Raw genomic sequence first — 26,755 nt, 5'->3', positions numbered from 1 at the left:
GCAGTAAAATTCAAGCCATTGTCCACCCAGTGAGGACTGTCTGTTGATGAATAGCTGCATTCTCTGGTACTCAAACTCACTCCAGTTCATCTGTGAAGAATTGGATTTTGGATGTTAATTATCCAGACAAATCAGCAATTGGTTTAAAGCATCATTAAGGACAAAGCAAAGAATAAAAAGCTTCTGCAAAATACGGAATTGTGAATGGTACTGATACTGTCTGCTATAATTTGTCTGTCTACCTTTGAAAGCACTGTGCAAAAAGATGAGCTTAGCTTTTTGTGTATCCATAGTGAATATGAATACTACTCTATTTCTTCCTTGATATTAAAAAACAAAAGAAGAATTCGTTATGTGCTTCTGCAAAAATAAACAAAATCAAGCTAATTAAAACTTGGTTGGAATCTTGCAGTCCTCAAAAGTGTCACTGATTTCAGTATTTGTGTTAATGGTTTTGTGCTATATAAGAAGTGTTGGCAAGGTGGGAAATCGGTGCTCAGAACTGTGCTGAAGTGAACTGCATGTTGGAACAAGTTTGGGAGTTGATTTACGTCAGATTGGGAGGACGGGTTTGTATATATATGTGTATGCACAGACAGTATTCAAGCTACAGTAACAACAGCAATGAATCCAGTGCACAGATTCATACTGATTGTGAGAAAGGAGGTGAATGCACATATAAAAGAGGTTTTTGACCGTATAAATGCTGTGTTGTGCTTCTTCATAGCTAACGAACGCATTCTTGCTTGAGACATTTTCTAACATAATAACAACTTCAAAAGTTTGTTCATCTCAGAAATGCAGGTGAATGGTTGTGTGACACGCGCAAGATCTTTAAACCAGTTTTTAACATTTACCCTTTATGGTTTAGTAGCCAAAGATTAGGGCCTGAATTATTTACGAATACCTTTCTACTAAGCTATCTTCCTACCCACATTGTCTTGTCTGAGCTGCTCCCTTACCCAAGTACCTACAAAGTAAAGTGGATTTAGAAATAGTGAAGTGTTGATTCTCTTTTGATTGAGGATGAGTGCTGTTTATGGGAGTTTTATTTTTGCTTAATGGGACTTTCCTCTGTTAAGTTCTTAAGAGAAATTCTCATTTTTGTTGGAAAGCAGAACATTTGAAAAATCTCCAGGCATGATTTCCACCCCTCCCTCCCAGTTTTAACCTCAGAGTCAAGTGAGAAAAGAGGCTTAAATGAGACGTTGCAGTGCAAGATACTGAATCCTTTTGTGCTGTTAGACCTTGTATTTCTTCTCAGGTAGCCTAAAAATGTTAATTGAATTGAAGTAGGTAAGGGACAGGTACTGGCCTTTGATATGCTCCTATTTGAAGTTTGGGGTATTTTGGGTTGGTTTTGTTTTTTTTCTTTTCTGTTATTTTTTATTTGTCCTCAATCAAGGAATGTGCTAAACCAAAATAAGAATTTTAACCTTTTAAGAATCCAAGAATGCAACTGTTTGCAATCAAATTATGGCAGAACATTGTTACCATCTACCAGCTCAGATCCGAAGTGGTTAAAGTGTGAGCTTTTAGCCTGCCCCAATTTTGAGATAAAATGTGTCAGTTTGAGGTTTCTTGTTCTCTGTGATCACACAGACAATGATGGCAGGTCTTCTGAAAAGCTGCAGTAACTGGGGGTGCCGAGTTAATCCGAGTTACGCTGGTGCTGCATCCCTCCCACCTGGAGTCAGCATCAGAGGATGAAGACAGACAGTTGTTTTTCCTGGTGTTAAATGTTTTCAGGCATTTTTTCCCATTGCTTGCTGACTTCTGGAGCACTTATTGCTGATACCCATCTTATGATGCAATGTCGAGTGGAATATGGATTGGTACCTAAATGAAAATGGAATGAAAAAATTATCTTTACTGCTTGAGACCTGGTTGTTGCTGGTTCTTACCTGCTTGTGCCCCTGTTAGTCACAGGTTGACCTCCCCTCTCCTCAGTTTGATACGCTGTTACAACTTGCAATTATTAACTATTTGGCTGTGGTTGTAGTGCTTGAGTGTTTCCAATGCATCAACTGCTTATTCCAGAGAGTTCCCAACTTTGTGGTCTCCTTCCTTCATCAAACAAGGGAAACTTAGACATGGGGGAAAAAATTGACCTTCAGTTCAAGCTAGAATAAATTTCTAGACCTCTTCACTCCAAATTCTCCCTGCTGTTACTAACGACCCCAGATCACAGGGAGGACCACGCTTTCTCTGTGGATATGTTCTATGTTCTTCCCTCCCCAGAACAGGCAAAGCTCTTGGTGTTGCACAATGAGTCAAATAAGGTAGGAGTGAGTGTCCAGACCCTGTCCTCTGTGCTTGCTGCTGCACATGTGCCAAAGGGACGGGTTGCAGTGTGTACGGAGTGCGCTTGGGCTTGCTCACAAAGGCTTATGCAAGTTCTGCTCCTACGGCTTTGCTCTGCCCTAGTAGATTTTGATTCCCACAGGCAGGGATTTCTAGTCTTTTATCTGACTGTAAAATGTCATTGAACATCTATGGTGTGGTGTAAATACTAATGGTAATGAGGGTTTTGCAATGTGGCGTGTTTCCCCGGGGAGAGCAGAGACTCCTGCCCCACCGTTCCCAGTCCCTGATGCCTGGATGGTGGTGACACTTAATAGACTCGTTTGCATCCTCTTTGAACACCAAAACTACTTGATTTGGCAGCCTTTGCCATTTCATGTGCAGTCGTTATGAATCCTGCAATCAGCCTTTCAGGTGATTTTTTTTATGTTTAAAAGTGATTTTTTTATTTTTCCCCAAGTGCCAAAGCCCAGTAATTTTAATTTAACATTATCAGCTATATTTCCAACAGATCACTGAGTGGATTGGAATTTTATGCTGTTAAATGTAATTACAATTGAAGTTCTATGTTTAAAGAAACTAATGTATTGTTATGGCTTTAGCTTTTATATTTGTAATTCTGGAAGTGTTTTGAAATAAAATATATTTTACTGTATAGAAGAATGATGAACCCTAGCATATAATACAGTTCAGAATAGGTGATAAATTGAATTTTAGTTGATATGAAAAAATTTGTATAGTTTTCACGGCTAGGATTAGTTATCTGATTTAACTGTGATCTAACCGTTGTAATTCCATCATCAAATGAGATCAATGAACTGAAATACTTGGGGAACATCTCTGGGTCACTTACTTTGAAAACTGCATATACTTCATGTATGGTATGCACTCCGGCATTCAAATATTATTCAATGTTTTTAAATTACATACAGAATTGTAAGATTACTAAAACATGTATTGGGTATCCACTTCATTAAGCTTCTCAATGCAACAAGAACCAATCATTAACACACTTGTTTATTACACTTAAGGCAATCACACTTTTCTTTTATCAAATGCATCTCCTTGTTTCAGGAAATGGAAGATGAACGTAGCGTTCCTCAGCTGTGCGTTTGGTGCTCTGTGCCTTCCTCGTAGCACAAACCTGTTGCAAGGCATGTTGTCTTTTTGTGCATCTGAGAATCCAAAACTGGCTGCTGTGTGGGAAGGAAGAAGTGCCTGTTCAGTCAAAGAATGGTTTTCCTAGATACCTGGTTAGGAAAATAAGGCTGTAGAAGTTGCGTTCCTGTCTCTAGTCAAGCAGAGAAGGTGCACCATGGTGAGAAAGAAGAAATCCATTCTGATACGTGACCAAGAAAAATGGAGAGATTAACTAGAATTTTTTGCCATTTGTCTCTAGTTTTAGTCTGGTTATTTTGTCAGCAACCATGCGTCTTGCAGTGAACAAAATATAGGATTCTTCCTGATCGTTAGTGCAAATGAGCTTTTAAATTAAAAATCACCTCTAAGCAATTATTTAGCTTGATGGTTATGTTTTTTCCTCTGCCACAGTCTGTAATAAAACCTGACCAGAGCTTTTCCATTTTTTGAGCACAGCTTCAGCTAAGGGACCCTGGAGAGGAGGGTCGGTCACTCCGAGCTCATTCCCGTGGCATGTCCGCAGGGTGGCCGAGGGGCTGAGGTGGGCGTGCAGGAGGGACCGCTGGGGACACGGCGTCACGGGGCCCTGGCCAAGCGAGTGGCAGCGGGGAGAAGCTGGGCTGCGTACGCTAGCAGTGCCCTGCCTTCACCTGAGAAATTGCCTGCGGCTGCAGTCTTCCTGCCTGGGTTTCTCTGAAGAGACCCGTCGCTCCCTAACAAGGGAGGTGGGAAGATGTGGCTAATGCAGACTTTGCATATAATTATGAGTGCCAGATTTGGGGGGGGGGGGTGATGCCTAAGCTTTGAGCATCTCCTAGTTAGCCCCAGTTTATTTATGAGCGGGATAACATGACTGAAGGCACCTTTGAGCGCTGCCTTTGGTGACAATCATCATGTATGTTGAGGGAGATGCTCATCATATGCCACAGGTCAGTGGTGGGTAAGTGGCTGTGCAGCAAGTTGATGACAGTCACTTGCGAAGGGGAGCAAGGTGGGCTGGAGCAAGTGTGACAGCATAACCAGGCTTTGTTGCAGTTCATGTATGCATATGCTTTGTATTTACTTTTTTTGATTTTGGGAAGAGCTTTGGAGGGCTCGTCGTGTTTGCTGACACTGAGCAGTGTGCTGCCAAGGAAGCAGAAAGTGTACTAGGGAATTTGGAGATGTACTAGTGTTACTGTTGTATTGTTTTTTGATTGATGCTAACTCAGGTCCTCACTTTATGTATAAAGATGTTGCTCTAAGAGGTGTCTTATCTCCTTGCGATGTGACATTTGCAGCAGTTGAGGCTAGCTGAAGCCAATATGCAATAATAGATCTGAAAAAACTCAAAGCAAACCAAAAAATTATTTATCCATAACCCATTCAGAGGAACTGATACAATTGTGATGATATAAATAAATTATACTTTCACTGTCAATGATTGTAAGAGCTCAGACTTACAAATTCATTACAGGAGTCATTCAGTATCTGAAATAATCTTGTAATGATCTTTTTGTACTGTTTTTCTTCTACAATGAAAATTCTTTACATTTTTCTTAATAGCTTCTAAATTTCTGTAATCACTTTTATTTTTAAATCCCTCCATTATTTCCAGTCATCCTTTCTCCTTAATAATGCAGCTTTGCCAGCAAGCATACATTGTATGCGTTGAGTATTCTCCATCAATAAAAGGGCAATATGGAACAATGATGCAGAAATTTGATGAAAGCCAGTAATTAATGAAACAGTAAATGCTGTTTTATGCAATATAATTTTAAACACAAATATTCAGATATGTCCTGTGCAAGCAACATGGTTTATAATGATCGTTATTAGCTATGCATTTATATTTGAAAATGCTAGTGGCCAGTTACATTTCATGTAATGATAGACCAGACTCTTAGTTTATTTCAGGACTGATAGGTATCATCTAAGCAAGAGAAAATGTTTACTATTATCAAGGTATTAATTTGAATACATGTTTTAAGTTAATGATCTGATTCTGAAATAGTTACCAGGTTTTTTTGTTCATCTTGAGCTTCAGATTTCTTCAAAATTTCTCTAAAATCATTACTGGCAGAGTTGTAATGCAATTTTGAGATGGAGTATGATACGTTTTTTCTTTAGAATGAAGATTTATCAGTAAGTCACAAGGATTTTATTGTTCGTGATTTAAAACTGTTGCCCAAATAGTCACCTAGGTGCTTACAAAATGTCCTTGTTTTCACATCTTGGAGTTACTGGTTTGATGAAAGTGTGATTACAGATAACAGGAGAGATGAAATGGTTGCTGCAGATACAACAAATTTACTGGACTTTTGTTGGGAAAACTAATAATAGTTCCTTTTACTGCAGTTTTTTTCTGTAGTCTGTGTTATAGGCCTTTGAGCTGGTGTTACTTTCTTTGGAGCTTGCCAGGCTGAAATAAACATAAAGGATGCTTTATACTATCCTGCGTCTGCTCTGGGATACAAAATACTGGAGCCAGTTCAGTGGTTTTCAGTCTCTTCCAATTTATTTGTCCGTGCGTTGTTTCCGTGGAACACCTATAACCTTTCCAAGTTCTTTTTCTTGCTCTTGCTTTAGCCCTTAGAGACTGTGGGTCACAGAATGAAGAAGCATTGATCTTGGCTAAGGAGATGGGAGTGCAAGGGAAATAATGCTTTGCTCTCGGTTCCTCCATCTGCAGAGTACAGAATATGCTTGTGTATCCCCGTGGAGTTGGAAGCGACGTGGATTTTGATGTCAGGAGCACCTGCGGAATAACCTCGCAGGCTGCTGACTGCCTTGGGGGTCGCTGGTGGAAGCAGTGTGCAGAGCCTGAGGCTGCGTAGGTGGTGGTGTAAGTAAGGGTTGTGTTTTCCAGTTATCTGAGAAACCAGTGCAGTGTAGCATGGACCTTTGGTCATCGTTGTAGGGTGCCCAGAGTCTTCAAAAATTGGTATTTAGGCTGTCATTGGCTGGACCACGCCGAGGCTTCCACTGCAGTGACTTTGCAGTAGCCATGTGGGATTGCTTTGTTAGAAGCACAGGCATGAGGAAGCAGCACAGAACTAAGGATGCTTTTGCTTTTAGCCTCTCAGCGCTGTACAGACTTTTAAAGGCTTCTCTAAACCTCAGTTAGTGTTGTGGCCCTGTGTGGTGCTCGATCTTCCAGTATTCAGCAGAGGGTACCACCGTGACCTGCCCGCTCCCCTCCGCTTCCTGCCCATCGAGACAGAAGTAAACTGTTTTCTTCTGACTCCTTTCCTCAATAAAGTGTTTCTCGATTGAGAAAGAACAATTCACATTGCTTTCATTACATTTGTATTAAATAGCAAAAAAAATTTTGTTGTTGTTGTTATAGATGTTGTACCATTATATGTGTGTCCCTCCTTGGAGACAGTCAACCCAGGTCGTGAGGAACCTGCTCTGTGTGACCCTGCTTTGAGCAGAGGGCTTAGACCGGACAATCTCCAGCAGCCCCTTCCAACCTCAAAGACTCTACGGCTTGGTCATTTTCTGTAAAGGCAGTAAACTTCAAGTAGGGAGTTGCCAAGCAGCGCTAAGAGCTGAAATATGTTCTCCTTTAATGATTATTGTTAATTCCTGGAAGTACACTATTGTGAGACTGTTCTATATTTTGCAATGTGCAGCTCTGCTACCAAAATAGTGTATCAGTGTAAACATGCTCATTATGCTTTTCAATAATGAAGTTGAATTTTCTTAACTTCTACTGTCTGGAGTGACAGCACATCATGGTAATACGGAAAAGCTAGTCCTCCCCTGCAGAGCTCAGTTCTGTGGCAAAAAATCTGAGCTCAGTTTTACCTACTTTTGTTTAATACCTAGATAGACTTTTCAATGAGCAGAGGCTCTTTGATTTACTAAAACTAATAAAATAATTCAGGATTAAAAAAGAAAGACAGTTGGTTGGGACACTGTTGGAGATGTCATTAAATCTTAAGTGAAGGGTAATTTTTACTCTTCTTATTGGTTAAATGAGCATTTCCTCACTGTAATGTGTGCCATTAAGAAGACTCAAAAGCACAATCAACTGAGCAGTGTGAGAGTGGTGCTTTTGTCATTAGCAAAAAAATTAATAAGCTTCTAGTAAAAGAAGAGAAATGAAGCACATGAAGCCTTTTTTTATGTCGCAGTTTTAAATGAAGGCTGGAATCTTGTTTATAGGGACTAGCATCTGGCTGTTTCTTGCCTTTGTGTAAAATAGTCTTTTAAATCACTGGAAGGTGGGCAGTGTAATGCTTTTCCCCTCTTTTTTTTTTTTTCCCCCCTCCCTTCCCACCATATAAACAATTCTGGGAATTGCAGATCTGCCATCTTCCTCTTTGTTCTTAGGAGAGAATCTCCAAGACATTAAATCACCCAGATGCAGGTAATCTGAAAGGAACAAATTGAAATGGCTTTGGCTGGGATAATTTGTTTGTGTCTAAGTGGTATAAAATCTGTTTAGGTTTTTACAGTAATGGATTGCTCTGGCGTTACAATTCCTGTGTTAAAGCAGTACAGATGTGAAGTCCCAAGAGTGTTGTTACCTTGAAATATGTTCTTTGATTTGCATAATCAGTGTAATTATACATCAGGACTCTTTCATCATAATGAAAAACCTGTTACCTGTCAAGAGAAAAAGAAAAAAAAAAAAAGCAAGCTCTGTGCTCATCTAAGAGGGGATTCTCAGGAATGCTGAATAATGGTTCTGCCTTCATCCCTTCATCAGGGGTCCAGCGTGTGCATCTTCTCAGAGAAGCCATGTTGCAGGCATCTGGCATCAGTGACGGCTCTGAGGTTCTCAGATAGACAAAATGATGCCTTTAACTTAGAAAATCCATGGTGAAAATGTGTTTCTAGTTGCAGCTACACACTGCACTTCGCCCTTGGTGGCCTTTCAGCTGATACGAGAGGGACCTGTGTATAGAAATCAAAGACAGTTACGTATGGGTGTTCCCTTCTGGGGGACGAGGGGGTGGTCCCTGGGTAAGCACCCTCATGTTGTGCAAGAAACATCCAGGCTAAATCTGGAGACCAGAGCTAAACTGAGTTAATAACCAGAAAAAGGTGGAATGAGAAGCCAGTTTGAAGTGTGAAGAGGAAGAGGGAGGGAAAGGTAAGTTGAAACACTGCTGCTCTGCTGGGGGACACCACGGTGGGGGTACATGGGACTCAGCCTGTGAGTCTGAAATCTAGCACTGAAGTTAAGCACGTTGCTTTGCACTTCAGAATGCAAAAATAAGACAAGACTTGTATGCACCAAAAAGATGAGTCTGGCTGCTCTTCTCTTTTTGCATACCTTTCTGTTGTGGAGGAAGGTCGTCTGACATCCTCACTTGATGGCTGAATCTCCTGACGTGCACTGTGAGCAGTGTTACTGGCAGGTCTTTTGTCACCTGCAGTGTCAGGCTGGCTGACACCTGTCCTCGGCTACCTCTTTACTTTGTCACTCTTTATGCTGCAATCTTTATACATAATTTAACCTGCTTTCCTAACTAGATGGAAGCTGCTCAGAGTTTTCTTTCTTCTACCTTTGATCTTGGTGGCACAGAAAGCTACTGTGCTTATTATTTTAGCCTAGAGTTGTGCCATTTGGGGGGGGAAGTCAGCTAAATGCTTTCTCCAGAAGAATGAGGTTTTTTGTAGCCTGTCCATTTTACTTCATTAAATCATAGAAGTTCATATCTCTGCCTTCCAGTTATGGAGGTTTGATGTTCAGTATCCTGCAACGTTTACTGTCTGTATGCCTATATGAAAAGCAGGCTGAGTGTAAATTTTGAGAAAACTGTAGCTAAATTCAAGAATTGACTTCACTGTGAATAGTCTCCAACACTAGAGTGAGATTTTCAGTTTAAAAAAACATTTTTAATCTCTATTTCCTGCGTCCCTTGAATGAATGTCGCTGGAGGCGTGAAATTGTGTTGCCAAAGTTTGGGACCAGATCTGATAAGATGTGTCCGAATTCTGAGATGTGATAGAAATGCCATTGTACTGAAAAGGTTACTGGCGGGCGTCTGTGTCAAAGTCAGCTGTGGAGATGAAAGCTAAAGGCAGACTGATATTCTCCAGAGGAGTACAAAATATAAGCAAAATAAAAAAAAAAAAAATTACTTTGGTACAGGTTTGTCACAAAATAGCAAGAAAGAGCTTGAGAGTTGCCACTTAGATAAGGCTGAGAGGCACACATTTTAACATTGTTATTGGGCAGGTCATTGACTGTGTAGTTTGTTATCATAGCTCAGATAGCAGCGTTAAGGACACAGGGACAGAAATCAGAGTTAGAAATTAAAATATTTGAATTAAGCCACAAGAGAGAACACACACAACTACTTTTAAAAAGCCTTTAAAACAAACAAACAAAAAAACCCCATCAGCCCCCACCTAAACTCCAGCAGAGTTTAAATTAAATTCATTTAGAAGTTTATTAGCCAAGAGATAATTACATGTGGAGTTTTACACTCTTGGGAATTGCATCCACGCAGTGCTTGGATAACAGTGGTGTGGGGTTAGGAGCTGCTTCCCCACGGTCTCTCGTCCTCGGCATGAGTTGGTGTCCCTGGGGTGCCCCTGGAAGAGCCGGGTGCCTTCCTGCAGAGAGGGTTTGGTACAGCCCTGACGGCTGGCACTGACCCTTGTGGCTGAGGAAGGCTGGGGCTGTGCGGTGCGGCCAACCATCTCCTCAGTGTCCATGTGAATGTTAGCAGAGGGCTCAGTTTGGTTTAAAAAGACAACAGCTTTTTTTTTTTCTTGTCATTAATAACCTCAGGAGATGAAGGTAAGTGATTGCTGACTGCGATACCGCATCCTGTTTTGTACAGGAAAAGAAAATATTTTTGGTTCAGGGCTTTAATGTGCCTATTGTTAGTCCTGATGGAGAATGTATTCTGTGGTGCTTTATTTTTTTTTCTCATTTTCCTTTTAAATGAGTATATTTTTATTCTGTTCTCAGTATGGATTTTCTGGTTGCTACTTCCACTCCTACAGCCCTCTTGGAATTGCTGGAGACAGGAGCTGGTTCTTGCTCCCTTTCAGCTGCTGTTTTTTAGCCTTTGCCTCGTTTTTGGTGAGAAATGGCTTGACAGCCTGCTATAAAATAATAGTTAAAAAATCTTGGGTTTTTTTTTCCAGGGAAAAATGACCTTCCACAAAGTTAATGCTAGATTCTGCCTTTTTGTCCTGGGAAGTAGTTTAAATTTTCTCTGTCGGTGGCAAGTTGAGTTGATCCTGTAATTACACCTCAGCAGAGATTGTCATTCCCACTTTCAGATAGCCCACTTTGGTGGGAATGTGGGCTATCTGAAAGGTCTTCTGAGAGTCCTTCCTTTGTGTTGCCTGTGGGTTACATGGTGGCCAGTTGTATTCAGAGCAATGTAAAAAGCCTAAAACTAGAAGTGAGTGCCTGCTTGGTTTTTTTCTCTGTTTCTTTTTCCTTGCCCCAGTGTGAGGTTGTGTGTAATGACTTTCTAGCAGTGGGATTTCTAAGACATGCTTGTGTTTCTGCCTTTTCTTTACCTTGTCATGTAATAAGTATAAAGATCTCAGGAGGAATTTGCTTTACGCACCTGTGTTGAGTGGTGCTGTATACAGAATTGGATGTGAAGCTCCTCATTTCTGTGGCTCAGAGATCTTCTCCTAACTGTTGTACATTATGTGAATGTATATAAATTATATACATACATATAAATGGAGAGCAAACACTTAAGAATCACTTCTATAGCCAGCTTTTTAATACTGGTTTGCAAGCTAACCCATGTCTAGGAAGAAGCCCTAGTGACCCAGCTGCACCCAGTGATCCCGGGAGGTAAGAGAGCCCCTACTGACACCCACAGTCCTGCCTTCTGTGTTGAACTAACAGGTCTGTTAAAAAGCTAGTTATTTAATTGAAATTAAATCAGATTAAAAGAATCATTAAAATTCTGCAATGATTTCTTTAAAGCAGTTGTGGAGTAATCCCTGACTGTGTGGCGAAGCGTGAAATGTCCCAGAGGCAGAGGAGGGTTTGAGCGGCATTGCACAGGCACCTAGATTAGATGCTATTCTGGATGAGGCAGTAAAACCAAGATTGTAATGAGAGATACAGAGACTGCACTAAAATAAGCATGTAAAAACAGAGAAGTGCTAGAAAGAGTTATAAATCGAGAGTGAAATCTCAGCCCGCTCTAAAGACAGTAGTGAACTAGGCAGTGGTCAGCCAAACCTCCTTAATTTCAATGAAAGCTGTGGGTGCCTTCCTTTGTGGTTCTCCAGCAGAAGCACGCGGTACAGCTGTACTTGGGGAGCCCATCGCGAGGTGTGAGACTCAGCGGAGCGACGGGCCTTTGGGACCGGTTTCAAGAACAGAAAAAACCAGAGCTGAAAACTGACTTTTCAAGAATATGTCTGTTGTGATTCAGATGATGAGGCATGTGTACCAGTGCCAGGAAAGCATAGCCTTGAATTACTTGGATTAGCCTTCAGGAACTTGCTTTAAAAGAATCTGATGAGGTTAAAGGTGGGAAATCTTGATTCAAGTTTATGGAAAATATTATGACAGTGATGTTCAGTGGTGACCCTTGGACACTATAGAAGTGTCTGTTAACAAAGGAAGCGTCCTTACCTAAGGCATTTAAAAGTAGTCAGAACAGGATAAAAGTACACCAAATCCCAGAATCCTAAATCCTAACAGCACAGGTCTGGGGAAACTACTGGTCCTTCTTGTGCTTTATATGCACAAATTTGTTTATTTTAGCTATTTGGTTTTTTTCTGTGAAAAATCCTCTTTTTTTGTTGTTGTAAGTGTGTTAAACTGAATTTACCAAATTTCTCACAGCCCTCCTCACGGTCTGGCACGGTTTGCAGGCTTTGTGTTTTTCTCGTAAGGACGCAAACCAGCAGCCCTTCTGCAGCTCCCTGGGGAGGGCACTTACCATGAAATGAAGTGATTCGTTTGAAAATTTTACATTTTGTTTCTTCCTTTATTGTTTCCCGTGGTAGCATTCTGCTGGGAGAGTAGGAGGAGGGGGAGAAGGAGTGTTGAAAATTTTCTGGACTTTTGATGGAAATCTCTTAACCAGCTCCATCCCATGTCTGCTGAATTGCATTTATTGTGACTTCTGGGGGCAGCAGTGTCTGCGCTTCATAGCAGGCTTAGCACCTTTACCTTCAGAAAGCTCTCTAAGACACCTTGATCCAACCTTTTTGGGAAGAATCCAACCTTTTTGGGAAGACTACCTGTGGTTGCACTGGGGCCCTTCATTTCCCAGAGGACCTGTGAGGCAGTCTGAGAGTTTGAGTGCTGAGATCTGGGATTTTTTTGGTTTCAGTGGCATGTCACTGCTGTTACTGGCTGTTCTTTCATCAATATTGAACTGTATCTATGCAGAAGCTTTTTAAAGAGATCTAGCTTTCTCTTCTGCTTCAGAAAGATTCAGGCTTCTAAACCATCTGCATCCTATGTATTGTGTTTCCGATGTGCATGAAACTTAAAACCAAAGAGCATTTTTCTGCAGACTCGCAGCAATCTCCTGTAACTTCTGCTTAGTAAAGCTCCTCTGCTCGCGTTTGCCACGTTTATATTCTTTGAGTCACCTAACCGCACTGATGGTAGGAAGTGGGATGGGGGAGGTCAGTTCCTGTGAGCATGGCATTTTAAGCCATGAAATGAGAGCTGCAGCAGGAGCTGGTCTCCCTTACTTTTGGTTGTCTTATAGCTTGAGCAAATAAGAAAAAATGTGGGGGTCTGCTTGAACACAAGTAAGTTATACACATCTCTTTTGATACAGAATTGCAATCCATGCCAGATTCTCTCTTGCTTTCAAACATGTTTTCTTGATTGTGTCTGTTTCTGAAAGCTTATGGTGATAACTTTGCTGTCACTATTTTTACTGAAGCTGACATTTTGGAATGCCAGGAAAATAGATGTCATGTGAAATAACCGTTTGTCATTGAGCTGGGTTTGATAGAAGGGCATGCATACCGCCCCAGTGCACGCTGCTTTACACCCCTGTTAGGGGGGGTCTTACGGGCCATGGGCAGGAGGAAGAGCTGAGGTTTTAAGTGGGTTTGAGGAAAATGCTGGAGTTAATGAAGCAGCATAAGAGAAAAGAAAGATATGTCTGGTGGCAGCGTGGGAAAGGCTTTGCTCCCTTCTGCTCAGGGGGAGAGGTTTGGGAGCTAGTCTAGTGCAGGGCAACATGTGACATTGGAAAGATGAGGAAAAAAACACAGGCTCTGGAGCTGCTGGTTGTGGGTGACGCCGAGGGTGGTGCTTGAATGCTTTGTAACAAGCAGGGTAATGTTGTGCCATTACTAGAGCTGACACCATAAGGTAGATTTCATTGTGGTGCGTGGCAGGTAAGGCTGTGGACACCGGGTTTTCCTACGGTGTAGTGAGTGCTGTAGCTTCTTTAAAGATGTCCTTGCCCAGCTGTGCCTGTAATACAGCCTGAGCATGAAGGACAGACAATTATACTGCTTGCCAGATTCCTGCTGACACAGAGAAGAAAATCAGCACCTTTTAACTTGTGGCAGTTCCTCTTAGGCTTTGTTGTTTTGTTTTTTTTTATTCAGATACATACATTAGCTCTGCCCTTGAAGCCCTTTGCTTTCTAGCAGTAGGTTTCTGCATCTCTCCTCCTTGAAAGGCCGTTACTACGGAGGAAGGGTTGAAGAGAGAGAGAACTTCACTATCAGTGACAGCGTTAGGGAATGCCCAAGTGGATGTTTCAGTTGAAAATAGAGGGATGCTTGAGCTGGGCATAATGAAACCTGTTAGCAGAAGTTAGAGGTACATGGCACATGCTCAGTTTGTAGCCAAACTTTGGGAAGAGCTAAGTTCCTGTTAAGATGTCTATTAAGATGGGTGGGCAAAGAATGGCTTTCAAAATAGCTCTACATGTTAACAGCTGAGGGTTTTGTGTTATTTTTAAATCTGGTCAGTTCTGGGCACATGCTTAGTTGTCCAGACTCCTGTTATCTGCAGAAATGTCTTTTACCATTATATAGATTCCAATTAATTTATCTTTGTGTATTTTCCTGCAGACAGGTTTTTAATCAAACTGATGATGGTTGGTTATCCATTTGAAGTGCATGATGCATATTGCAAAACAGCATTAGAAATGGAGATGCCACTACTGGATGCATTTCTGAATTCAACATCTGGACTAGATCCACTTGTAGATGTTTGAAGAAAGATTAGAGAATTATAATGTCTTCCTGTGCTTAGAGTTGGACCTGATGGGTCACATTACACTGAGTTGCCTTTTGGAGCTGTTGACTTCACTGATGTTGCAGAGAGCCTAATTCGGCAAAGAATTAGGAAACTGGAAGCTCCCACGGCTTGTTTAACTTGTGGGTGACAGCAGTGGATGGTAGCAGTGATGACAGGAGTAGGAAAGCCCTTCAACTGGTCACTGAGACTATCTTCTCTTCCCTTGAGGTGATAGGGAAGGTTTCCCTGAGGAGGAGCAGTGGGGGCTCCATGGCTGGGGACGTGCTGCCTGTGGGGCAGCTGGGAGCCCTGGGGAGAGCCTCCACTCTCCTGGGGTCCCAGGTTTGGGCATGGCAGAGCGCTTAAGAATTGCCCCTGGGTAAGCCTCTCTTGAGCAGGCATTCAAAGTCATGTTTGTCATTCTGGATGCATGGAGAAATCCCCCAGTGGTATTAACTCTTGGTGAAAGCAAACTTTTCAAGTAGGTGTTGTTTATCAGTGCCTTTCTAGTGTGTCTAGTCTGTAGAGCCTTTTTCTGTTAGTCCAGCACTTGTCATCCCTTTTACTTCTTGCACACTCTCCATGCCTCGTGTGGGGGTGTGGGAGGTGGGCTAGTCTGATGAGGTGTAGGCTGTCTTTGTTTCAGTGGAATACTGCAAAAATCTCTTCGTCTAAAATAGGCCTGGGTGGGAAGTGCTTCTATCAGATCAGCAAATGTAGGACTTGCCAAACCAGTAGCTTGTCATAATATTTGAGGTTCTTGCTGCTGTCTACCACAGGCCTTCAAGATACTTTTTATTTTAAACTGAGATTATTTTTGAACGCTGCTATCCGGGGACTAGGTGCCAAGCCCAAGATCTGAATCTGGCTTGTGCACTGGGAGAAAAACCTGAGAACTGAAGCTTGGGTTCAACTGGTCTTTTTACTACTACTACACTCAGTGGAGCACCCAAAATCCTTATATTTTTATCTTGGTCTAACAGAAAAATATATCATAGCCTTCAAGTTTGCAACAGCATCTAAGAGAAATTTTTCAAAAATACGGGCCTTCTTCTGGGGGCAGATAGCTTAGTGAGGATCATGGGAGATACCTGAGAAATTTCTCTGTGCCATGAAAGAGTTTCCTGGTGGCATTGAATCTGTCAGAAAGACTGAAGTTATTTTTCCATTTTAGTAAAAATATAAATTGTACATTATTTTAGGCATTTTCAGAAGTTTTGTTTAAGTCTTACCTTTGCAGGAGCCTTAAATATATATTATTTTATTAATATAATGCAAAAAATTATCTCCATAAAGCATCATCTTTGTCCTTTTCTGCTTGGATTGGTGTTGAACAGAGAAATTACAAGCAGCATTGTTCACATGAGTAAAATTACAAACAAGCTATGAAGTACTTGAGCTTAAATATGTTAGAGACACAAGGACTGTGCGTAGCAAAGCTGAGTTTTACAGCAGAGTTTTATACGTTAGGAAGTGCACGCTCAGGTTGTTAGAGCTCTGCCTGTTGTGCGTGCTTGGGAGGCGCTGGCACGCTCCGCGTCCAGACAGACTGGAACTTTCTGCCCGGAGCTGTCGCAAGTAAACGAGGGATCAGATGTGAAGTCAGCATCAGCTAGGCTCTCTGGGAATAACAGTTTATTATTAGTAGCCTTTTATAAGGTTTGGACCCAAATAGCCATTTTTTGTCAATTTGCACATCGCAGGTGCTTCCATGGCAGTTACAGCTAATCCAGTCTAGGGAGGGTTTCCCCCATCCAAGGCTGGGCTGGAGAGCAGAGAGGAGGCGGTTTCTGCGTTGGGTCTGGCAGGTTTGGTGGGTGCAGGAGGACAGGCAGTGGGCGGCCTGTCACCTGCTCACGTCTCTGAAAGTGTCTGGCAGAACCACAGACATCTTGGGGGTGGCTACCTGGGCTATGCCTGGATCTTATTTATGTTGTCCTCTTGTTTTCCATTTCCAGGAGCACCCTGGAGTGTGCTTGGCAGACAGTGGGTTTTACTTTCAGAGAATTCCATGTGAAATAATCCAGTAAATCTTGTTTTCACAGATCATTTTATAGCACTTGAAAAAATATGTAAGGAAAGCAGATTTTTGTCTTGTGTGCAAAAAGCAGCCCTTAGGGGCCACATCAGAGATGAATAGAGAGAACCATCTTGGCTTAAATTAAATAAAAAAAAATAAAAGCCACTTCTGTGGTTTCACCCATGCATATTTTTCTTGATTTCGGGCCAGCACTACATTTGGTGTTTAAGGCACTTGTGGCTTTCCAAGTTCCTCTTCTTTCCAGCTACTTATCAATTTTACTTTCTGCTTTATGCCCACTTGCTCTTTGGATGTACTGTCAATAAACATGTGGGTTAAGTGCGTGCAGTAGGTGAACAGCAGCAACCTATATATGCGATATAAAAAATGATATAAAATATTGTATTTTTAGAGAATGATGGATTTTAAATTTTTAATATCAGTTATTTAATGGGAAGTAGCGTGAGGCTTCAGTAAGTATTTATTCTGCAAATGCCTCTGAGTACAAGTCCTGGAGCATTCAGAGTCGAGTTCAGAGCTTGTTTTGGGCAAGATAGATGCATTTGTTGAGTAATTACCAGTGGAGGATCTTGTGCCTTGATTGTTGCACAGGATTATGCAGTAGAAGAGAAGAACTTATATGTGGATTTCTAAAATAAGGATCAAAGCACTTTAATTTTTACTAGTGCAAGCAGGTTGTAAGAGCTTTTAGCCTAGACTTAAGAGGTGTCTGGTGGTGACACTTGAAAGCAAGCAAGTAACCACTAGCTCTTATTTTTAGAAGTAAAGAAAGAAAGGGGATCGGACCTGCTTTCCAGCCCAGCTGGAACTTACCCTGGCTTCAGCAATCAGGGATAACAAGAAATGTTTCTATAAGTATGTCAGTAGCAAAAGAAAGACCAGGGAGAGTCTCCATCCCCTGCTAGACACAGGAGGAAACATGGTAACAAGTGATGAGGAGAAGGCTGAAGTCCTTAATGCCTTCTTTGCCTCAGTCTTTAATAACAAGACCAGTTGTATTGAGGGAATCCAGCCTCCTCAGCCGGAGGACAGAGACTGGGAGAGCGACCCCCCTGCAATCCAGGAGACAGTCAGTGACCTACTGCATCACATAGACACACACAAGTCTGTGGGACCTGATGGGATACACCCAAGAGTGCTCGCCAAGCCACTTTCCATCATTTCCCAGCAGTCCTGGCTGACCGGGGAGGTCCCGACAGATTGGAAACTGGCCAATGTGACGCCCATATATAAGAAGGGTCGGAAGGATGATCCGGGAAATTACAGGCCTGTCAGCTTGACGTCAGTGCCTGGGAAGCTGATGGAGCAGCTCATCCTGAGTACCATCACACAACACAACATGAGCCAGCAGTGTGGCCAAGAAGGCCAATGGCATCCTGGCTTGTATCAGCACTAGCGTGGCCAGCAGGGACAGGGAAGGGATCTTTCCCCTGTGCTCGGCACTGGTGAGGCTGCAGCTCGATGAGTGGGTTCAGTTTTGGGCCCCTCACTCCAAAAAGGCCATTGAATGACTCGAGCGTGTCCAGAGAGGGGCAACGGAGCTGGTGCAGGGTCTGGAGCACAGGTCTGATGGGGAGCGGCTGAGGGAACTGGGGGGTTTAGTCTGGAGAAGAGGAGGCTGAGGGGAGACCTCATGGCCCTCTACAACTGCCTGAAAGGAGGGTGCAGAGAGGGGGGATGAGTCTCTTGAACCAAGGAACAAGCAATAGGACAAGAGGTAATGGCCTCAAGCTGTGCCAGGGAAGGTTTAGACTAGATATTAGGAAGTATTTCTTTACAGAACATGTTGTTAGGCGTTGGAATGGGCTGCCCAGGGAGGTGGTGGAGTCCCCATCCCTGGAGGTGTTTAAGAGTCGGGTCGACATAGCGCTGAGGGATCTGGTGTAGTTGGGATCTGTCAGTGCTGGGTTAACGGTTGGACTGGATGATCTTCAAGGTCTTTCCAACCGAGATGATTCTGTGATTCTGCTTTCACAATGGTGAATCTCAGTAGGAAAGAAAAAGGAATGGGGTTTTAGTTCTTTTTGAAACTTTACAAAATTATACCAACAAGAGAGTCCCTTTTTGTGGCAGTGGTTGAAGAGGAACATGGAATGCTGAGGGCAACTGGTACCTTATCCCAAGTCAGCAGAGGGATAGCTGGACTCGGCTTAGGATGCCCAGCTGAGGACCCCCAGGGATGCAGTACCCAAGGACAGGAGGAGCTCTGGCTCTCCTCCCTCAGCTGCTGCAGGGAACTGTGGTCACATCCAGCATCTCCTGGGGGCTTCAGCACTTGCCAGAGCCGAGGCCGCTGCTATGCTTCCATGATCAAACGACGTAACGTGGTGAGAGGTGTTTTCCAGAAAGCTGTTGTAGGTACAGAGAATTATCCATTGACACTTGGATCATTAAAGTAATTTTTAGGAGGATAACAACACTGCTGGATTGCCTTCCAGTCACAGGCACTGGTGAATACCTGCTGAAACACTGTCTTCTGTATGCTGCCTTTTTTTATTTGCTTGAATTAGAGCTTTTCCCTTGGGCGCTATTTTAATTTCTTGCTCTGCTGAGCTACTGTTAATAAGGAAGAAGTCTCAGTCCTTTCCCTAAAAAGCTGACCCATCACAGCACTGCTGTTGCTGTCACAGGAGCTCTTGGTACCCAGAGCTGAGAGGCATCTGCATAAGCTCTGTCTGTGATGACGTGTTTGCAATAATCTATTAATCTGCTCTAATAATGTACTCTACTTTCACTGCATTTTCCTAATAAATGAAATTATTTTTTAATAAAACCTAGTACTTATAAATTCCTGACTTCAGCTGGAAGGATGTTTTAATAGCTGGTCTCAAATCTGCTGAAAAGCAGATTTTATGGTAAAAATGCTAATGAAGCTTCAACAGCAACAACTGGCAGCCATACCGAGAAAGTCAAGAGTTGTATATTTGGGTGTCAGAGATAGTAAATAGATTTGTGCCACCTGAATCTATTTTTGTCAGCAAAATTGACTTTAACATTTTATGATTATTTAAAAAAAAAAAAAAAAATCCTGTATTGCTGTGAGAGTTTCTGTGTTTTGAGGCCAGCTCTCAGCTAATCTTCCCAAGCAGTCTGTATGGCTCAGATTTCAAAGTCTTTATTCAAAAGGTCACATCCTGATTTAATACCATTAGTATAAACTTGGGATAATTTACTTGATGTGGATGAAGGTGCTTGTCATTTCAGTTTTTTGATCTTTTTATAAATCTGGCCAAGAGTAGGTTGTGTTTGTGAAGCTAATGCCATGTTCTTGAACACATCACAGGAAGGCAAAGAGTGATTTTTCGCTTTTAGATGAATCCTTTCTACATGATGCTGGTCACCTAATTTCAGCTAGCCCAGTTTAAAATGGGAGTATGGAAAGAATGTTTGTCATGTTTTCTTTGCCATTTTTTTTATGGATTAGTGTTCAGATTTCTACATTTGATACATTTTCCGCTTCTCAGTACTGCCGGAAGCATATATATTCATGGGTTCATATGCAGCAATTTTAAACCGCAGTACTTTTTAAACTCTTTGTTTTCTGCCTTCTTATGACACACTAGTAAAGCCGGCATGAGGATTTCATGTAGCTGTAGGCTTGCCACAAGTCAAAAAAAAAACCCAAATCAAAAAATGCAGTATCCACTATGTGAAAGTGGATATATAGGTTTATTTCCACAGCGCCCACAAAAATGAATCAAGAATGTTAAATTAAAAGACAAACAAACATATTAATCACTTCTTTCTCTGTTTTCCCACGGGATCATATCTTAATGGCCTCTTCTAGACCGGAGCCTTTTGAAGGAATGTTAATATTTTATGTAAGGAGGAATAATAAATAGCAGTAAAATGCAGGTTGAATGATTAAATCTCCTGAAGGAATAGTGCTTATACCATTCCCCCACCCGCTGGACACATTTCTAATTCAGTGTAATTTAGGTGTGTTTTACCAAATAACACGATGTTGTATGCTGGGGCACTTGTATTTCTGTTTGGAGAAATCCTTTTGAAACGGTCTTTATCTTTTGTATTTCCTCTTTTCAGTGTCCGCAGTAAAGTAGTAAGTAATTAATTAAAGATAGGATTACCAAAATTCCATCTGTCTTATCAGTCAACTAGTTTGATACGATTATTAAGGCTGGATATATTGGTTGTAATAATTTGTGAGTGAATGGATCACCCCTCTTCTACCCCCCTCCCTTCCCTCAGGAACTTCAATGACTGATATGCTTCTAGAAGTAACTCAAATTTTCTTCAGGATTAATACAACAAAATAAATATTGACTTTTTTTCCCCTCCCTCAGGTTGCCCTTGTTCTCCTTTTCAAATCAAATGTCACATTGAGTCAAATCCAGCATTGGAAGCATGTGGGGAACTGCAGCACATCAGCCCAGCGCAATGTATCCATCAAACTGGAAGGAAGCCCAAAACCAAAACTCCACTAGCCAAAATGCATCCTCTGCAGAAACCCCAAGGCAAGTGGCTTTGTCCTTCTAGCAATTGTACAAACTTCTAGCACACATGAAGTATAATATTTTTAAATGAAATGTTTTAATTTTAGGTGACAGCAAAATAGTTATTTTTATGTTCTAAGATTCCAGTACAGCTGGTAGGGTTTTATTATCTTATTTTTTTTTCAATGTTAGATAACCTCTTAGGAAAGCCTTCAAGAAGAAATTATTCAGGAATAACTGATTACTGAACTTGTCGATTTATATTTCCTGTACTGTTGTTATACCACGTGCAGCTGTGAAGTGTAAGTTTAATTTAGCAATATTGTTTTCATTCTTTATTAATTTTTTTTTTAAAAAGTACTTAGGTAAGAATAGCTTATTGTTTAAACCTGGTCTGTTTTCCATTTATTGTAAGAACTCTGCATAGCAACAGGAAATGCCTAAATGGAACGAATGTGTTCTAAAAATGAGAAATAGGAGCTAAACCAGTCACATGCAAGAGCAGCATGTGGGCTGTGGTAATTCCACAGACCTGCTAGACTCACAGACAAATAGGTGGCAATCCCAAAGTATGATAGAAGAGAAGCCAGGAAGAAGCATGTTCCAGCTGGTCTCCAGACAGGTCTTCTGGTCTCCCCAGGCTTTTCTTCCCTAAAACTTCTGAATGCTAAAAAAGGCTGTAGTAAATTTCTTGAAAGAGAATAAATTGTTTTCACATTTTGCCATCAGTGAAATCACATGTGGTCTCTCTTTGTAACGTCAAGTTGCCAAGTGCCTTCACTGCCACCAGCCCTTGCTTTGTAGAATTGGTTACAGTACTGTGTATAATGGGTGCTTGCCCTAAGGTAATTGTGGATTCAGGAAGCATATAGTTTGAGAGATACTTGGAACACAGGAGAGTGAGCCTTAAGAAGATACTAAGCTCATAAAGCTCATAAACCACAAATTTTCTAAGAAGCACGTCCATGTGATAGACGCTTATGGTCATGTGAGAAAAAAAGAAAAGATGCTTTGGTTACCGTTAGGATGTGTTGTACGAACTGAGCCTCTGCATCCCCCCCATTCAAATGACCATATGAAAGCAGTTTTCTGATATGTATTTAGCCTCAAACAACTACAAAGAAAGCACTGTATTTTCTGATTCTGGAAGTAGACCTTACATGTTAAATTAGTGTACTAGTTCACGCTTGAAACGTCTCATGACGTCTGAGTATTTATGGAGCTTTCATGTTGATGTCTTGGTTGTCGAGGTTTAATTAGCGGGTGTTCAATGAATGTTGTTAATAGTAACAATAAAAAGAAATAGCAGAAGTGTCTGTACAGTAAGAAATGGAATGGATTCAGCTGGTGTAGATCCTTTGCTGTTGCACTGGTTGCACTGATTTCCAGTTACTGAGGACATAGCCTGGTTTTTATATGTAACTATTTCAGAAAAGGTGAAGGGACCCTACTTAGCTTTCTTCAAATCATGCTTAAATACCCAAGTAGATTACTATAATCTGTTTCCATTACTGAGATAGCTACTACTACTTCTTTCTGCTGCTCACACACATCCAAGCTCTCTCTCCCATTACAGCCATAAGCTTAGAACCAAAGAAGTGGGTATATCTTACTGGCTGGTTAATGCTCTGAAAGGGATGGAGATTTGTTAATGAGGTGAAATAGACACCCAAAGGTAATATGCTTTCTTGACTTTTGCCAATACTTTTTTTGACAGAACTTGGGCTTTTCTTGATGTCACTGTAAAAGTACTCCAAGAAGAAACAGGAGTCCCAGTGAAAATTCCCGTGGGAGACTGTTGTGCAGTACCCAGTACTCAAAAATCAGACCACCTGATGTTGTCTCAGACTGAGCCAGGTGTGGTGGGTTGACCCTGGCTGGACTCCAGGTCCCCCACCAAGCTGCTCTATCACTCCCACTCCTCAGCTAGAGAAGGGGGAGGAGAAATACAGTGAAAGGCTCACAGGTCGGGATAAGGACAGGGAGATCACTCACCACTTACTGTCACGGGCAAAACAGACTCGATTTGGGGAAATTAATTTAATTTATTATCAGTCAAATTAGAGTAGGGTAATGAGAAATAAAACCAAATCTTAAAGCACCTTCCCCCCACCCCTTCCTTCTTCCCATGCTCAACTTCACTCCCGATGTCTCTACCTCCTGCCGCTGCGTGGCGCAGGGGATAGGGATTGCAGTCGGTTCATCACGCGTTGTCTCTGCTGCTCCTTCCTCCTCACGCTTTTCCCCTGCTCCAGTGTGGGGTCCCTCCCACAGGACACAGTCCTCCGTGAACTTCTCCAACGTGCGTCCTTCCCACAAGCCACAGTTCTTCAAGAACTGCTCTGGCATGGGTCCCCTCCACAGGGTTGTAGTCCTTCAGGAACAGCCTTCCCGTGTGGATCCCCTGGGGGGTCACAAGTCCTGCCAGAAGACCTGCTCCAGCGTGGGCTCCTCTTTCCACAGTGTCACAGGTCCTGCCAGGAGCCTGCTCTAGGGTGGGCTCTCCACAGGGTCACAGCCTCCTTTGGGTGCATCCACCTGCTCTGACGTGGGACCTTCCGTGGGCTGCAGGGCACAGCTGCCTCACCATGGGCAGCACCACAGGCTGCAGGGGAATCTCTGCTCCGGCACCTGGAGCACCTCCTGCCCTCCTTCTTCACTGACTTCAATATTTGCAGAATTGCTTCTCTCACATATTCTCACTCCTCTCCCAGCTGCTGTGGCACAGCAGTTTTTTACCCCCTTCTTAAATATGTTATCCCAGAGGTGCTACCATCATCACTGATGGGCTCAGCCTTGGCCAGTGGCAGGTCCATCTTGGAGCCGGCTGGCCTTGGCCTTGGCTCTGTCGGAGATGAGGAAGCTTCCAGCAGCTTCTCACAGAAGCCACCCCTGTAGCCCCCCTGCTACCAAAACGTTGCCACACAAACCCAATAAACCAAGTTAGCCAAAGCTACAAATCAGTGTAACAAGTCTCGGTCATCTTCCTGAAAGACACTTCTTTGTCACAAATTTTAAATAATTATTTTATTATTTCACTTTTTTATAATAAAACTACCTTTTAAAAGTATCTGCAGTTAGCTTACATGTGATAGTAGAGAACAACACATACGATACTTTGCAAGGAGGGGAAGATGATACAGGGTTTTTTTCTCTTCACTTTTATGGACTTTGTAAATTTGAAATGGCTCTTCTCCTTTGATAGTTCATTGGTCCCCTGTTACTGTAAGAGTTGTATACCCAGGAAAGAAAGGAAAACACTTCATGTCTCTCTAGGAAAATGAAATTGTCAGAATAATAATAATACAAAAGTTGTTTTTATAAAATTAACTGTATTCAAGTTGATGTTTTTCCTGTAAACCATCCTTGCTTCGTCTTGGTGGCCATGTCCAAAAAAGTCGTTGTGATAGTGTGGTGCATTTCCTTGCAGCAGACATAAATCCTTCCTCAGTTTTTTGTTGGTGTTTTAATACAAAAACCTTTCTTCAGGGGCTTTCTCTCTAGAGCTACATGGATGTCTCATTAAAGCCTATTTCTTGATTTGCTGTGTGGGATTTGCTGGCATCACCACCTGAGACTCTAGGAGCAGCTCTCTACTCCCACTCAAGGCTGTGCTGTTGGATCATTTATTCTTTTCTGGGGTGTATTCACTTCCCAGGGGATAACCCTTCATAATCTGCTTCATCAGTTATATTATTTTAGGTCTCTTCTTGTCAAGGGCCTTTAACTGAAGTAAGTAAATCTACAAGTGTGACTCACACCACTTGCATTTCTCTTTATTAGGTCCTCCCAGCTTTCCAAGCAAGTCATGACAGACCCACCACAGCTGGGGTGATTGGTGGGAATGCCAACAGTGTAGACTGTTAGCCATTACTGCAGAGGAGGCATTTGTGAGAGAGAAATTCATGGTCGGGGGCTGAAATAATGCAAAGGCTGAGGTGCTCATTTTGCAGTGAGGGAAGGGTCCTTATTCCCTGCTGTTTTACAGACCCAGGGCCAAGCCCAGGCTGTACCTTCTCCCACATATGTCACCTTCCCTTTCCCTTTTCTAATTCTGTCCTGCTGCTTCTTGCCATTTCACTTGTCCTTCTGCAAGAAAGATGTTGTGTCTTGGTTTCTGCCTCCTCCAAGTAGCCGTGGGCTGCTATGTAAAACCTTCAGGAGGAGAACTGGGGACATACCATTCCAGCACGTGGCTTCAGCCTTCAGGTACCACGTGAAATGTGCTTTGCAATACTAATATTTCTTCCATGCAGCCTTCTTTTTTCCACCAGTTTACCTGTCTGTGCGCAGGACAGGCACTGGAAGCTGCTGCATACAAGGTCGTGCTGCTTTGTGGCTGGAATCTGGAGCAAGAACCCAGCAGCATTGGTTCCCGTGTGGGCTGGGACTTGTGGAAGGTGGCTTCAGAGTGTGGGCAGGAGTTCTGCTTGGGTCTGGCTCCCTACCTAAAAGCAGCACCAGCTTTTTTTCAGGGGCTGACTGTTCATTTAGTACTGATGATGATGGCACACATACGGATGAGCTCATCTGGTGGTGTTTGGTTTTAGTGTGCAGATCTTTCTTTCATTCACTCTTTTGTGGAAGTCTAAAATGGTTTTGAGTTTAAAAGTCTGTATTGTGATACTGTAACGGCATGTCCTTGTAAATTCTGAATGTAGGCTTTTTGCGTCAGCTCTGGAGTAGACATCTTGTGTGGTTTAAATTTTGCTTGGTAAGTAGTGCTTGGTAAGGTCAGCAGCTTTGCCTCCATTATGGTGTCTCTGTTTCTCAAAATTATTTCAGTAAATAAAAATTCAGAACTAAGAAAAGTGTTTTCCTCCTTCCTTTTTGTCTAGTGCAGAGTGTCTTGTCTCAGGTGATTCAGGTGGAGTCCACTAAGAGGAGAGACATAAAATGTTTACATGGACAGCAGTGACACCCGTTGCTATTAGTGTAAAGGCTTTGGCAGTGAACTTCAGCTTTGGAGTGTTGTGGATCAGTCTGAAACGATGAAGGGCCTGATAGGGGATGTGGGGTAGGTTCTTGCCTGTCTGCCTGCTGCTTTATGCACCTTCTATAAAGAGCCTAGAGCTTGCTTTTTCTGGCTAGATGAGCCCAGATGGCTGCGTGGATACCTTTTTTTTTTTTTAGGTTTTGTTTTGTTTTTACAAGGAGAAATGTGGCCGAGCACTCACTGATCATGTGGTGTGCAAGTAAAAAAACGGTGAACAAAACATAGAGCTCCACCATCTCATTTTTATATGCAAGATGATTTTCTTTTCCTGCTTACCTGTTATTCCTGTGTAAGATAGGTTTTGTGGTAGTGTTTTGAGAATTGAACTATGACACCTTTGTTTTAAGAGAGGAATCTCATGTTTTTGGAGACTGCTGAAATTAACTCAGTAATGAGGTAGTTTAAAATCTAACCTATACTCAGAGCTCAAAAACTCTTTAACAGTCCTTCATTGCTGACCTCAGACAATGACCATCCATAGCAGCTCCCCGTCCGCTGGAGCAGGGAGGACGTCTGGGCTGATGGGAGCTTAGAACAGATGCAGGGACACAGGAATTGGCTTTTTGGGTGCATGTGCCTCCATTTAGCCTCCTAAAGAAAGTAACCCTGAAATTACATTCAGAACAGTTGCTAATTAAAGCTCCATTACAATATTATTCACA

General features: G+C 42.2%; 1 protein-coding gene across 5 annotated transcripts in view; it reads left to right on the top strand.

Annotated features, from left to right (window-relative positions):
* Positions 1–26,755, top strand: part of FGD3 (FYVE, RhoGEF and PH domain containing 3) — a 111,936-nt gene that overhangs the window by 38,361 nt on the left and 46,820 nt on the right. For 4 of the 5 annotated variants that reach the window (XM_074836761.1, XM_074836762.1, XM_074836764.1 and 1 more), the window contains exon 2: positions 20,948–21,118. In XM_074836761.1, coding sequence (XP_074692862.1) covers positions 20,948–21,118 — 171 coding nt within the window. Of the gene's footprint in view, positions 1–2,678; positions 2,719–20,947; positions 21,119–26,755 lie in introns of those variants that run through there. The other variant, XM_074836763.1, reaches the window with a different exon arrangement.

The sequence above is a fragment of the Strix aluco genome, chromosome 11, assembly GCF_031877795.1.
Source record: "Strix aluco isolate bStrAlu1 chromosome 11, bStrAlu1.hap1, whole genome shotgun sequence".
In the NCBI taxonomy this organism is placed as follows: domain Eukaryota; kingdom Metazoa; phylum Chordata; class Aves; order Strigiformes; family Strigidae; genus Strix; species Strix aluco.
This window is presented reverse-complemented; position numbering and strand designations above follow the sequence as displayed.